The 13,571-nt window shown below is 43.8% G+C and overlaps 1 protein-coding gene across 1 annotated transcript in view; it reads right to left on the bottom strand.

The window, feature by feature from the left end:
* Positions 1-3,336, bottom strand: part of olfm2a (olfactomedin 2a) — a 48,096-nt gene extending 44,760 nt beyond the window's left edge. The window contains exon 1 of the mRNA XM_086133597.1: positions 2,876-3,336. Within this exon, the coding sequence (XP_085989723.1) occupies positions 2,876-2,938 (63 nt within the window). The 5' untranslated portion in view covers positions 2,939-3,336. The remainder of the gene's footprint in view (positions 1-2,875) is intronic.
* Positions 3,337-13,571: the final 10,235 nt, after the last annotated feature.

Here is a 13,571-nt window from a genome sequence, read left to right as displayed (position 1 = left end):
ATTATTATTTGCGCATGAAAGGGTTAAATAAAAAATATTTTATATATATGGATATACCGGTGTGTGTATATATATATATATATATTTTTTTTTTTACATCGATTTTACATCAGATTCAAAGAATTATTTACTTTCGATGACCTTTTGGTTTAATCCAATCACGTACGATGAGCTATAAACCCTTCTGGTTTCGAAAAGGTCATGTGTAGCCTATATGTAACGTGCATGAGATGTGAAGCGCGGGTAGTAGCATGTAAGGCCCGTGTAATTTCGAAATGTCACGGCATTGTAGCGGTAGCACAATACAAGCAGTTGCGCAGCAGATAACCTTGCAATGGATCAAACCATATTTAAAGCCAATATTGACTTAATCACGGGTTGTTAAGTGAAACAAATCTCGCTGCGGTCATGCTTGCAAAGATTAACGGGATTAATTTGCCTTGTGTGGAGTTTTAAGAGATGAATGTCCTCGGGGCCAATAGCAGAAAAAGCCTTTTTCACAAGTTTATTCCGAACATCTACACGGCTATTAATCTATAAATCCTTTATTTATTTATCTATTTTTTTGCCTGTGTTTTGGGGTTTTTTTTCGCTATATCACGGGATTTTGCATGACATATTTTACATCCTGTTACTGAGAAGCAAAGCGTATAAAAGTGAATGTCCAAATTTTGAGATCATTTCGCACTTTATAAAACCTAAAATGCAGTCTGTATCACAAAAACACGTCTCAAGGCGGCAACACGAGGTAACGTACCGACGTGGGCTCATTTTATGTAGCCTAGCCTTGCTAGTTAGAACGCATTGTCGTGGCCCCCGCAAGTGGTCGAAGAAAGACACAGCTGCCGGTGCATTTTCAATAACTTCAATAAACGGTAAGAAAATGAACAAGAACCAGACTCCTTGCGTCACTGAGCCCCATGTCACTCAACAGGTTAGGCCCCGCCTTTTAAAGCCACACACATTCATCCCAGACAGTCACAGATCCTACACCGCTGTAGATCATGAGGCCAAGTGGGCAAAACTAATACCTGCACTTCACATGCGAAGAATATAATGAAATAAATATATGGTCTAAACTTTGTGGATTTCAGATTTCTGGATTGCTCGGTATCTTTTGGCTCTCAATTTAAATCCTACTAAATTCAGTTTAAAACAAGCAGGTTCAGTCGACGTGTATAGAAGAGATGTGACTTGCTTGTCCATGGCTTGTCACTGCAGCTCCGAAGCCACCGGCCCGCCCATCGCCGGCTGTGCCTGTCGTGTTACGAGCCAACTGAAAATTCGCATGGTGACCAGCTGAACCCTATTTTGCCAGTTCGCATGCTCCTCTCTTGACTCCAGAGCTTTTCCCGGTCAAATAATTTACAGCGCCACCGTTTCGGTTTACAACTGTCACATCGCCACCCGTCACCTTCGACAACACTGGGCCGTGGGTTCCCGCCGCCGCCGCCGCCGCATGCGCTTGTCTTCCGCTGTGCAACCAATCCACCTTGGCTCAGTAGCCGCAACATTAGGTACACCTAACATTCACCACAAATCTTTGGTAACGCTGATGATAATGCTCACTTTTGATGATGACAGAGATTCGGTTGGAGTGTCCTAGCTTTAAAATATTAAAAGCAGCTGATAGTGTCCAATGACAACCAAAATAATAAGCGTATTGTTACAACAATTCAACTCCATATGGTTACTGGCCAAAACATTAGGAACACCTCATGGCCATTTTATTGCTTTCTCTGAGGGGCATTCTACATTTATTAGGGAAAAAAAACACATCAATCCATCCATATCTAGTCCTCATTAGGGTTGTGGATTTTTTGTTTTGTGTTCGTTTTGGGGGGTGGGGGGTTTGCGGTTGTGAGGACTTTTGTGTGCATGGCGGGGTAGCTCAAACACTCTAATTGGCCCACAGGCCGCATATTGACTACCCATGAGCTAACAAATGCACTTTCAACTAAAACATGATCTGTTTTTTTTTTTAAATAAAAGAAGACTTCTCATTTGGAATTTCAAAGCTAGTTTCAATTTGTTGTACGTGTTTAATAATGTGATGAGACGATTAAACATTTATTTGAGGGAAGCTGTAACTATAAAGTGGCCCCTGTCAAAATAAATGAGTTTGTCACCCCTGCTTCTAAATTGTACCCAGATGGGCTTGTGTGATTCAACAATGATTAATCACGAAAAACACACACGCCAAGCCATACCTGAATAATTCCTTTCCTTTTGATTCTTTTGATGTATGTGTGTGTGTGTGTGTGTGTTGGCCTTCTGCCAAAAATATGCCTCTAAAGTTCAAACCATCATTACATGTGAAATCTAATGAGACTTAAGCTTAATGAGCATCTAAAGTGTTTTGGCTGACTTTGTTTGTATTTTTTTATTTGAAATGTACAAAATGTAAGTTAATTGTACCAAGAAGAAATTTAAAGTAAAATGCACTTGTGACACAACACTGGTGTCGACATGTGCCCAGTGATATTTTTTATTTATTTATTTTTATTTATTTTTTATGGCAACCAGTCCAGGGTGAACCCTGACTGTCATCCACTGATTGGTCATTGGATGACGTGGCGTACCTAATGACGTGACCCTAGTGTATGAATTCAACTTGTTAACTCCCTTGCGGTTGAAAAAGCCTTAAATAATTCAATTCAATCCAAATTGAGCACAATCTGTGGCGACAGTATTCTCTGCACATTCACTTCAGTCACTAAAATATTGAAGCCCACCCTCCCAAAATGTTATATATATATATAATATGTATTTTTATTTTTTTTTTACTTTCAAGCATTCACCATAATGACAAATCACCATGCAAAAAGGCCAGCCATGTGAAGTTTAAAACAAGTATCATATCTCGGTTCCCTACCTGGCAGGATGTGATCGCTGACATGACGAGCAGGAACATGGCACTGAGGAGATGCATCCTCATCCCAAATGTTTGCTTTCCGCAGTTTTCTCTGCTCCTCCTCCACTTCTTCTATTGCCGCCACTGATCTCTTTCTCGACCGTGCTCCAGCAGCCTCATCACCCGGGAAGGGGAGGGGAGGGAGGGGACAAACACACGCGGCTCTGCCCTGGCTAAAGGGGCTCGCGCAGGCGGCGTGGCCTGTGTAGAGCTGCCGCTGAATTGGAGACGGGCTGGAAGGGTGCGGGAAAAGGGTCCGACGGTTGGAGAGTGTGTGAGAGGTGTGAGAGTTGGGCGAGGAGAGTGTCAAGGTGCCCAGACGACACCCTCTCTCTCTCTCTCTCTCTCTCTCTCTCTCTCTATCTCTCCCCTTGGTCCTTCTTCGAGCTTGCACTGGGCGATGAGAGGCGCAGAGTTTGGAAGGTGACTTGCTGCTGCACTTGCAACGCGCAGACGATTGGGGCAGCAAACATGCAACGCACCATGGAGAGAGCTCCCTCTCTTTTCTAGTGCACGTGTGTGTGTGTGTGTGTGTGTGTGTGTGTGTGTGTGTGTGTGTGTGTGTGTGTGTGTGTCTGTTCTTTTTTGTGCACGAGGTGAGCAGTTATGCATGATTAAAAAAAAAAGGGGGGGCTATCGGTGGAAGTCTGCAATTATAAAGCAGGTGCCGACTGGACATTTCATTAGGAACCCCTGCATCCAACATATTGTGCAGTCTTGACAAAAATAATTCACACCGGGAAGAAAAATACGCAGCAGTGTTTGGTAATACAATTCATAATGAATGCTAAACTGTGATATATTTGTGAGTGATGCGTTTCATATTCATGAATGTTGTGGTTGTAGGTTGCTTGGAATTACACTGGGAGCTATTCCTGACTTTGCTTAGTTTGTTTTTGTCGATAAATTACAAAACATATTTTTTTAACATTTTTAAAAAAAATCAGAGATGCAAGTAAACTTATCTAGATGATATTTATGTTCTGATTCTGAGTCTTAGCAATTTTTTTTTCCTTCTCGCACATCGGGTTTTGGGGATAATATGTAATATATATTCATGTCGTATATTTGACGATATTTCATAATTAAGGGTTCGGTACAGCAGCAGGGAGAGTTTTTTTTTCCTGAAACATCATCGCTATGAATTACAACGTGTGGTAAAATCGGTATTGTGTGAATATAAAAAATATAAAATCTCAAATGGTTTGTAGGAATGCAAGTTGCAGCTTTCAGAGTAAATCTATTTTTTTAAATGGCACTTTTATCACAACACGCAGAAACCGGCGTGGCTCAGTGGTAGAGCGGTCGTCTCCCGACTCAAAGGTTGGGTGTTCAATTCCCTGCGTCCTTGAGCAAAATGCTGAATGCTCAGTTGGTCAGTGAGGTGACAGTGCGAAGAAAAAGCGCTCCAAGTAAAAGTCCATTTGAGTTACCGTTTACCAAACCCACTTCATCCACGTATTTCTTCTTTTTATTCCGACCTCCTGCCGCTCCTTGAAAAGAAGCGAAGCTGTCGGGAGGCGCCGCGTCATCTCGTGCCATTTTTAGGGGCACTGTTATTACATTTTCCCGCCTGTCTTCTCTTCTCACATCATCAGCTGCGAGTGTGACAATAATAAAGCCTGTGGAGGCTTGCGTACAAGCCCCGTTGAGTCATGAGAGCCACCGTACTCGCGCACTCTCCCACCCCCGGTTACAGTGGCTGCATGTCGAGGTGAGCGCGAAACAAGAAAACATGACCCATTTTGTTATCGTCTTTTTTTTTTTTTATTTAATGTCCTCCAGTCGGCCCAAAGGCGGCGAGACAAAAGGAGGACGCGAACCTTCGAGACGGACGGTCGTTACTGGCCCCTGGTCCCCTGTCGCTTTGCATGTGTGTCTGCAGAAATCAGTTTCGGTTTTTTTTCCAGTTGAATCCTTCCTCTTGAAGTCTCCATTGCAAGGCCTTGCTTGTTTGATTGCATGTCAATGTTTGATGGGTAAATGCGTGCGCGTATGCACGACGACAATTTGGGAGGCAATTCAGCATGTACAGACTGCCTGTCAAAACATGTCAAGCAGTAAAACACAAGTAGAATCGGGATATTTGTACTCGCTATCAATACAAATCGTCAGGCATACCGTACACAATGGTGGGGGATTTTTTTTTTTGAAGTACTTTTATAAGCACGATGCATATAATATGAAGACAAGGGCCCGTGATCCATCCGTTGCTAGGTAAACTTTGCGGTTCGTCGTTTCCGATGTGCCAGCAAATGCGGGAGTGTCGCCGGTCAACATGTCATTTCAATTTTCGCCTCCAAAGGGGGCGTGGCCTAGTGAGTGACACCGGTGGCATGGCAAGTTAGTCTCTGCTGCGCCTCTGATTTTTGACATCCCGTAGGCGCTTGTGAGTGTTCTCCCTTTCTGTATTTGTGTGTTTGAAAAATTCCAATTTTGGCTTGAAAAAAACAAGCACTACTTGTGACCCCCAAAACTTGTCAGTCTAGTATCAGATTTGATATATTAACGTAAATGTTTTAATCTAAAAAAATAATAAAAATCACACATTCAGCACCATATTGAATTCATTGTCCTCACACGTCTTCATTGAAATTTGTCAAACGATGAAGAGCAAACGATGGCGGCTGATCAGTGGGGCTCAAGAGGTTGCGAGTGTTCAGTTGTCATGGCGATGCTCATTCGAGAGGCTCATGGTAAAGTCGGGTGACACCAAAGTTAGTGTTCTACAACCCTTCCTGCGGCCTTCTGCAATTTTCCGCGCCGGGGAGCCGCAATTGTTTGAGGTTGCCGTGTTTGGTGATACAATCGCAAGTCCGCTGCTATTCTGGTGAGCAGTTTTTGGTCGAGAATGAAGCCGAAGCAGTTATTCTATTTTCGCCTCTCCCTGAACACGCAGTATTCTGCGCCCCAAGTTATATTGTAGAGCCTTTGTTTGCATTTTAATTGGATGAAAACATAATTCAAAATGCCGCAAAGGGAGCAAGACGAGGAATTTAAAGTACGCGTCGCCCGAGGCGGGAGAGACTAGCTGAAATGTATTGTTTACATTTTCTTTCCGCTCCATTGAAAATTGCACCGACTTCATGTTTTTGTCATGCATCTGCTGCTATGATTTTTTTTTTTTGGGCGGAGGCAGAAAGTTTTGAAGCATTAGATAGTTTAAGAATGTCAACAGTAGGTATCTCGTGGTTGTCTGACGTTCTCGTGTTTATCCGTGCACATTCGGATCACATCTCCATTTTTTTCTGCTCCCAAAGATAAGGACTAGCCGGATAAAAAATATATTTTTACATCATTAGGAGATAGCGACGACAGCAGCTTCTCCGCGGAGCCCACTCTGCAAACATTCAACCCCATTATGAAGTTAAAGACTGCCACTGATGCCTTTAATTACAGAATAAATCCTTTTAAAAGCACGGCGATTCATAAAACACTCCAGAGATTATTTGTCCTTTTAGTTTGTAGCCCTCCTGCGGATGATTAAATGCTCTCGTTTGCCTCTGCGCCGACCAATATCTCCCAAACAGCACTCGCGAGTAAGCACAGACCTGGCCGGAAGGCAGTGCCGACTCAGCACTTGTCAGGCGTTAGTGCGAGTGGACGAAAAGGCTCTTTTATTTTCCAGGTTCTGCTTTTGCATTATTCTCATGAAGTCAAAGCGGCACGACAGGACACAAATTGGACTCTGTGTGCAAAATAAAGTTTCTTGTCCCCACTCTACTGCTCACACTGCTTTAGCAAACCTAGTTTCATGGATGCTTAGTCTTTGTCAAAGCCAGAAACCTAATATTACGCTATGAGTGTCCAAAGCAACTGTAGTCTAAGGATCGATAACTGGGGCTATTTTTATCTTTCCTTATTTGGAACTTTAGACAGAGGAAATCAGAAACCTTAGTAGTATTGATTTATACACTCTCCAAAAATGTTAGCCAAAAGTTAATTAAGTCCCTCAAAAATCGACAGGCTCGCGTTTCGGTCAACTTAAGTAATGTACAGTCGTTGTATAATCCATAAAAGGATGCTACACTGTTAACCAAAATGCAAACGAACTTAGCCTGTGAAGCTAAGGTGGCTAGTTTTTTCTGATTCTCTTGTGAGGCCCTATGACGAAAAGGCTCTAATATTTTCCAGGTTCGGCTTTTGCATTATTCTCATGAAATCAAAGCGGCACGACAGGACACGAATTGGACTCTGTGTCAGTGGCGGTTCGGGGGGCCAGCGGGGGCCAGTGCCCCTGTAGCACCGATTCTGGCCCCCCCTGTGGCCCCCCCTCCGAGCGCAGATTACGCAGTCGTGCCAAATCGCCGATGTGAAAGGTGGAACCAAAGTGCGTGATTTAACATTCTAGTCGGACCCTTTAGTGCGCTGCGCCATTTAAAAATGAGCGGGAAAATGAGAAGCAGTCCGCAGAGAAGGATATTACCACGACACGAGTGCTATTTGCGTGTGTGTGCGTGTGTGCGCGCGCGTGTGTGTGTGTGTGTGTGTGTGTGTGTGTGTGTGCGTGTGTTTGTGTGTGTGTGTCTGTGTGTAACTTTTTTAGTCTCCCTTTTTATTTTAATTTTTATTTAACAGGATCAATATATAAGACATTGCCTTTTAAAATTTGGATAATTATATGCATGTAAAACATCTAGCTTCAGTGTATTTGCAATGTTTGTCCCCGGCGGGCTGGTACCATATCATCCCCTGGCTTGAATATTCTCAACAGACGTATTGTTACGCTTGCAGACATTTTAGCCCTCCTAATACAGTTTTTTTCTCATCACTGTAATGTTATGACTACAATTTCAAAGTCTGAAGAAATAAAAAGTCAAATAAGATTTCAAATCTGTCTTTTTAGCCCTGGGTTGAATGTGCCCCCCCATCAAAACCCCTGGCCCCAGCCCGGCCCCCTCAGTGAAATTGAACCAGAACCGCCCCTGCTCTGTGTGCTAAATAAAGTTTCTTGTCAGCACTCTACTGGTCACACAGCTTTAGCAAACTTCGTTTCATGGATGTCAAAGCCAGAAGCCTAATATTACACTATGAGTGTCCAAAGCAGCTGTAGTCTAAGGATCGAGAACTGGTGCTGTTTTTATCTTTCGTTAATTGGAACTTTAGATCATAAATCAGATAGTAAATCAGAAACCGTAGGAACATTAACTCTCCAAATATACACTCTACAAAAATGTTAGTAGTTGTATACTGTAATCCATAAAAGGACACTACACTGTTCACGAAAATGCTAACGAACTTAGCGTGCTAAGCTAAGGTGGCTAGCTTTTCTGATTCGACACCCATGCACTGTACCTACTACTACTTCCACTTTACTCAATGTATTGATTGATGTTAAAAGTCAGCCATGTTATAAAATTCCACACAAAATGTCCGTGATGTGAACCACCATTTATATCCGGAATATCATATCCATGTTTTATTTTCTTGACTTTTAACGGGCACCATCAAAAGTTTACGCACGTCCTTTTATCACACTCATACAGTATTTGTATTTGTATCCGCATGGAACTCTCGCATACATTATTCACGATACGTACAGTATGTATATGTACCATCACCCAACCAGATCTGTGAAGACACACACTGGAAAACCTTCATTAGCTAGCAGGGAAAACATCTCTTTCAAGAGCTGCAGTGCAATTATTCCGTGGAGTCAAGCATGTCTTTGCGTGACGACGCAAATTACTACCCCCCCAGTCCAATTCCAAGCCTCCACCCCCCCCTAGATTTTGAGTTCCTGATATAGAGAGGAATCGTAGCACCATGCCATAAGACGCACGAACCGTTATTTAATGTGTTCGCCGGCTTTTTCTTATAGATGGACTGCACACGTGCCTCTCAGTTTGTGAACAGATGGAATTACTTGGCAGGGTATAAGATTGACAGTGGCACAGTTCTGTCCCTTTTTTCAGTGACACTTATTCGACTACATGAAAAACGATGATTCTTAGTGTGTTTTTCCCCCATCAATCATTTCAATACCATCCCAGAGCGGACATTAGACAGATCACAAAAGAATGTGGATAAAATCACACAAAAATGAACCTGTAAAGGTTTGGCATTGCCTGTATATGCTCCAAATTGTCATAAAATGTCGACTTTTGTCAAAATGGAGCTCCCCGACTCCCTTCACCATTGTTCCTCGACACTAAGGTGCCTCAAACTGGCGGCGCAGCACTGCTTTTGTCAAAACGTAACTCTTCAACTCACCTCCATTGTTCGTTTGTATCGAGATGTTTCAAAAGGCTCACAATCCAAAGCGACAAAAGGAGCCAATTATTTGCATGTAAACGATCAAAAGTCACTTTTCTATAGCATACAGCCTTGAACCCTTTCAAGGACAGCGGTTCCTATAGCGGACAGCTTATCATGTTATCTGGTAACAGGGTGCGTGAAAGGGTTAAGGACAAGCAGAAGAGCAAAAGCTGGGCTCAAGGTAAGACCAGGTCAGAATTCCCCGCATAAAAACAACTTCAATATGTCTAGTCCCTCTGTTCAAGTCCCCCTTATTAGATCTGAAGACCTGTCCTGTCTGCTAATATCCTTTTCTGCCTCCTGAGACAACAGTGACTCACTGAATGTCTGATTTGCTTGGACTGTTCCCCCCCCCCCCCCCCCCCTTTCTTGCTGGCAGGACGGTTGGACTGGCAGGAAAGGTTGAAGTGACGACGTTTGAAACTGGCTTCCACTATGCATTCCACTTGCCGCGTTGCTTTTCTTTGTTAGGGTCGCAAGTGGACTGGAGCTTTCCATATACTTTTTTGTTTTGTTTTGTTTGATCACGCGTAGTGTCAGCAATTTCAACTCTGTGTCGTTTTATTTTTCTTTTGGCTTTTTATGGCGTGCCACCCCGGAACATTTTGAGGGAGCGACGTGATTTTTGCGGCATATGGCGTGTTCACAATGAAGCGCCACTGTTTAACTGTATCGACCTCCAAACTCTTTCATTTGCTTCTTAGTTTCCATTGTAAGTGGTTTTGCTTTATATTAGTTGTATTGCACTATCAAGGACTGTGTCCTTATTTTGGCGAAGAAAGGATTTGGAAGGACAATTCGTTTTACATTTTATTTCCTGTGGACTGAATGGCAGCGATTTAATGGAATGTGCCATATGCAACAATATATTGCAAGAATACGGCATGAAAGGTAGAGCTGGCGTCTTACAGAAGAGATGCGGTTTCATGATTTGTCAAAATATGAGCCTCCCATTGGCGTTCAGGAGCAGTGGGCAAGCGGTTCATGGTCACCAACTTCTTATTTGTTTTTAGCCCTGATCCCCGCAGTCGGGTCCTCGCCAATACGCGGTGATTTGAGGGCCAAAAGTGTGACAGATGGCCAGTTATCTGGACAGAGGTAGCGGCAACGGAGCGACACGAACGGAGCAGAGTGTGGAAATTTATCCACGTCACTTCAGGCCACACACACATACTAAATTCCCCACAAACCGCCCTCTGTGATTATGAAATATATCAATTGATTTTGTGATGGATTTCATCCCTGCATGTTATTGATTAGATGTGTGATAGTGAGTGGAAGAGTTTTAGTTTATGATGACAGCAGATTACATTTTGAGAGGGGTGTGTGTGTGTGGGGGGGGGGGGGTGAAAGTAATTTTACAGTGGATGATTGAGCATACACTTTCCTGGATGCTAATTCACCTCCCACCTTTTTGTATTTTCAAACAGAGTTAGTTAAAATGATCTGACCCAGGGCCAAATTGGTCACCAGCACAACTGTAGACAATGTTGAACCCTTTCATGCACCCTGTAACCTGATAACATGTTAAGCTGTCCCACTGCAGTGACCGCATCAAGCATCGATTGATGGTCAGACCCGCGGCATGCCCAAACAACTCGCCCCTCTTGCTACCAGCTCCTCTGTTACCATGGAGACATGTTGTTGTCATGCATGACCAGCACACCTGTATGTGCCAATGGAGGGCTTGAGGCACGAGAATAGAATAAGAACAGAAATGTCGTGAGGTGTTGGCGTGCTGTTCGCTCTCGGCTTGTGAGCAGTATTGATGCGGCACAGTGAATGAGAGTGGGAGAGACTATTAATTGCGGATCCGATATGAAAGTAGAGATGGCAGGGAGTGGGCTCGCACCACTCGCACCAAGCCGTCTGAAGTACCTTACATGCGGCCCATGTATGTGCTCAGAATATATAAACAGCTTCTCTCGTGTGTCTCTCAGGCTTCTGGGGTAACTGTGATGGAAGCGGCTGGCGGTTGAGTGTAATTAAAAAGGCGGTTCCCAGGCTATGAAGGAGAAGCAGTAAAAGCGAGCGAGTGAGCCGAATCTATGCTATGCACAGTACATGACTGTATTTTTATTTATTTAAAGAGAGAATTCTGATTACTTTTATGTCTTCCAGCTACAGAGGCTTAATCAATGTACCAGTTGGGTTATTGAGTCCCCCGCGTAAGAGCGAATCTTGCACAGGATGGACGGATGGGTTAATTTATTGGGGGTTTAACCCTCCTCCCCCGTCCCCATTTTTTCTGTGTATTGAATGCTTATCAGTATTGTGGGGAGAATTTTTAGTGTAATTATTATTATTCTTTAAATGCCTTCCAGTGGGCATCAATTATACACACATTTTGGCTATTCGTGGGTCGGGCTGGTCCCAGTGCCCCACGAATAGTTGGGATCGACTGTGCTGTATATAAACAAGTTGTTTATATTGGATATATTGTTTCATCATCTGATCGGAGATCGTTCCCCCCAAGTCAGAATCCTGATTGCGCAAAGCTTCATTTTTAATCGGGGGCGGCGGTTTGGGAAACGCACAATCGACCGAAATATCCTTACTATTAACGTCACGCCGCACTCGATATGTATCTGCAACTTTATTTCAAGGTTGTCTCAGTGAAGTTGAGGCAGTCCAAAAAATTAAAAAAGGCCCGTAAATCTTCTAGAATGTAACTGCACTGCGGAGAGGCTTCGTCTTTTTCTGTTCATTTCCAAGACGTCGGCGTCAGCTTCCTCGCGGGGGCGTCGTCTTCGCAGGTGATCTCGCGAGAGCGTCGTCTTCGCAGGTGCTAGCCACGCCGTGCTAATAACGCTATCCGGCGGGGGAGAAGGCAACTTGACGTACGGGTGCCGAATAGGAGCAAGAAGGCACATTTGAACAGGTGCGCGTGTTCGTTTGTTTTGTGTGCTGGCTGGCTTTAATGAGCAGCTGTCGGCCACTCACTCAATCACTATTCATGAGTCGCGACGCTCAAACTCCCCCGTCTCAAAGCGTTCACCTCAAACCTCTTCTCTGTCATTAAAATACCACGACACACGGTTAACACCTCTCCCACGAATACATTTGTTAACCTAGCCGTGACATGTTCTACATGCGACGGCGTTAACACAGGCTTAAATAAAGAAAGTACCCGCCGCCCTAATAGAATTCCGATTGAAGCCGCGAGAGTGGATGGCGGTTTGATCGGCAAACAAAAGCATTCAATCAGCACTTTGCCACTCTTTCTTCGGCGGCCGCAGCACACGCGCCCCGTTTGGGAGTCGGCAAGAAGTGATTGTCTGATGCGTCTTTGAAGACGGAGGAGGAAAGACGACAGTTTTACTAAAGGCCCCCGTTTCAGAGCGTCGCCGGAGGAAATGGAAATGTCAGACTTCTCAGTCAGCGGCTCACCGTCGAGCTGGATAGAGAAGAAGAATGTGAGGGTTTTTTTTCCCCCCTAAGCGATTATGAACTCATGATAAGAATAACACTTTGCTTCTTTTAAATAATGTGGTATTAATGGTGGAAAGTGAGGTTTCCCAGGCTGCCCCCCCCCCCCCCCCCAAAATTGGGGTTTTGTACTTGAATGTGAGGACTTTTAGCTCCAAGCCTCTGGCGGTGCACGACAATTGCACCTTGTTGTTATTTTGTCTTCATTTTTACTCTGTAAGCGATTTGTAACTGTTTCGTTTTTCCTCCCTTAACCTATTTTCTGTTGTTTTTAAATTACAGGAAATCAGAAGAGTCCACCACAGGAATGTCAGAAAACTATTTGCAGACACAATTTCAGGTAAGACATGTTTTATTTTTCCTCTTAGGGAATTTAACGGACTGGTTTTGGAAAGTGCCCAAATATTGAGAGCCCCATTAGGGATCATTCACATCATCAAGTGAAAGTATCTGGCAAGTCAATCCCAAGTGGTATTAAAACATTACTCTCATTCCTGATACATTTCTGATGCATCACAAGATTTACAGGTACTTTATCTGTGTGTGCTTCTTTGGCTAAATCTGAACAGATTCCACCATGATAATGAGCTCCTTTTGATGAATGATGAATGTGTTTTACATCCTTGTCCCCTCAAGAGCCTATTTTCTAAGTGGGCTGTTATTGGTGCAATCGTGGCCGTGGTTGCTTTATAACTGTCCACTATCGGTTTCACTGGCCTTTGCGAGCGCAAAGACAGAAAAACAAGACACCGTCTTTGTTCAAAAAATATTTTCCTTATTTATCACGTGTTTATCTCTGCTTTGCTGGCTTTATGAGCAATTCGCTGACACAGGAACCGAACCGAGTTGGGGGTCAGGATGGTTGGGTGGGGCATCGATCCTTCGTTGGTGCGGCCATTGAGAAGGACAGAAAAGCGAGGGAGAGGAAATTAGAGGAAAGAAGGGGCGTGCATGAGGGGTGTTTGATCAA

The sequence above is a fragment of the Hippocampus guttulatus genome, chromosome 16 (assembly GCF_054856545.1).
Source record: "Hippocampus guttulatus isolate MCC_2025c chromosome 16, RoL_Hgut_1.0, whole genome shotgun sequence".
Lineage (NCBI taxonomy): Eukaryota > Metazoa > Chordata > Actinopteri > Syngnathiformes > Syngnathidae > Hippocampus > Hippocampus guttulatus.
Note: the sequence above shows the minus strand (reverse complement) of the source record. Positions and strands in the feature narration are given on the sequence as shown.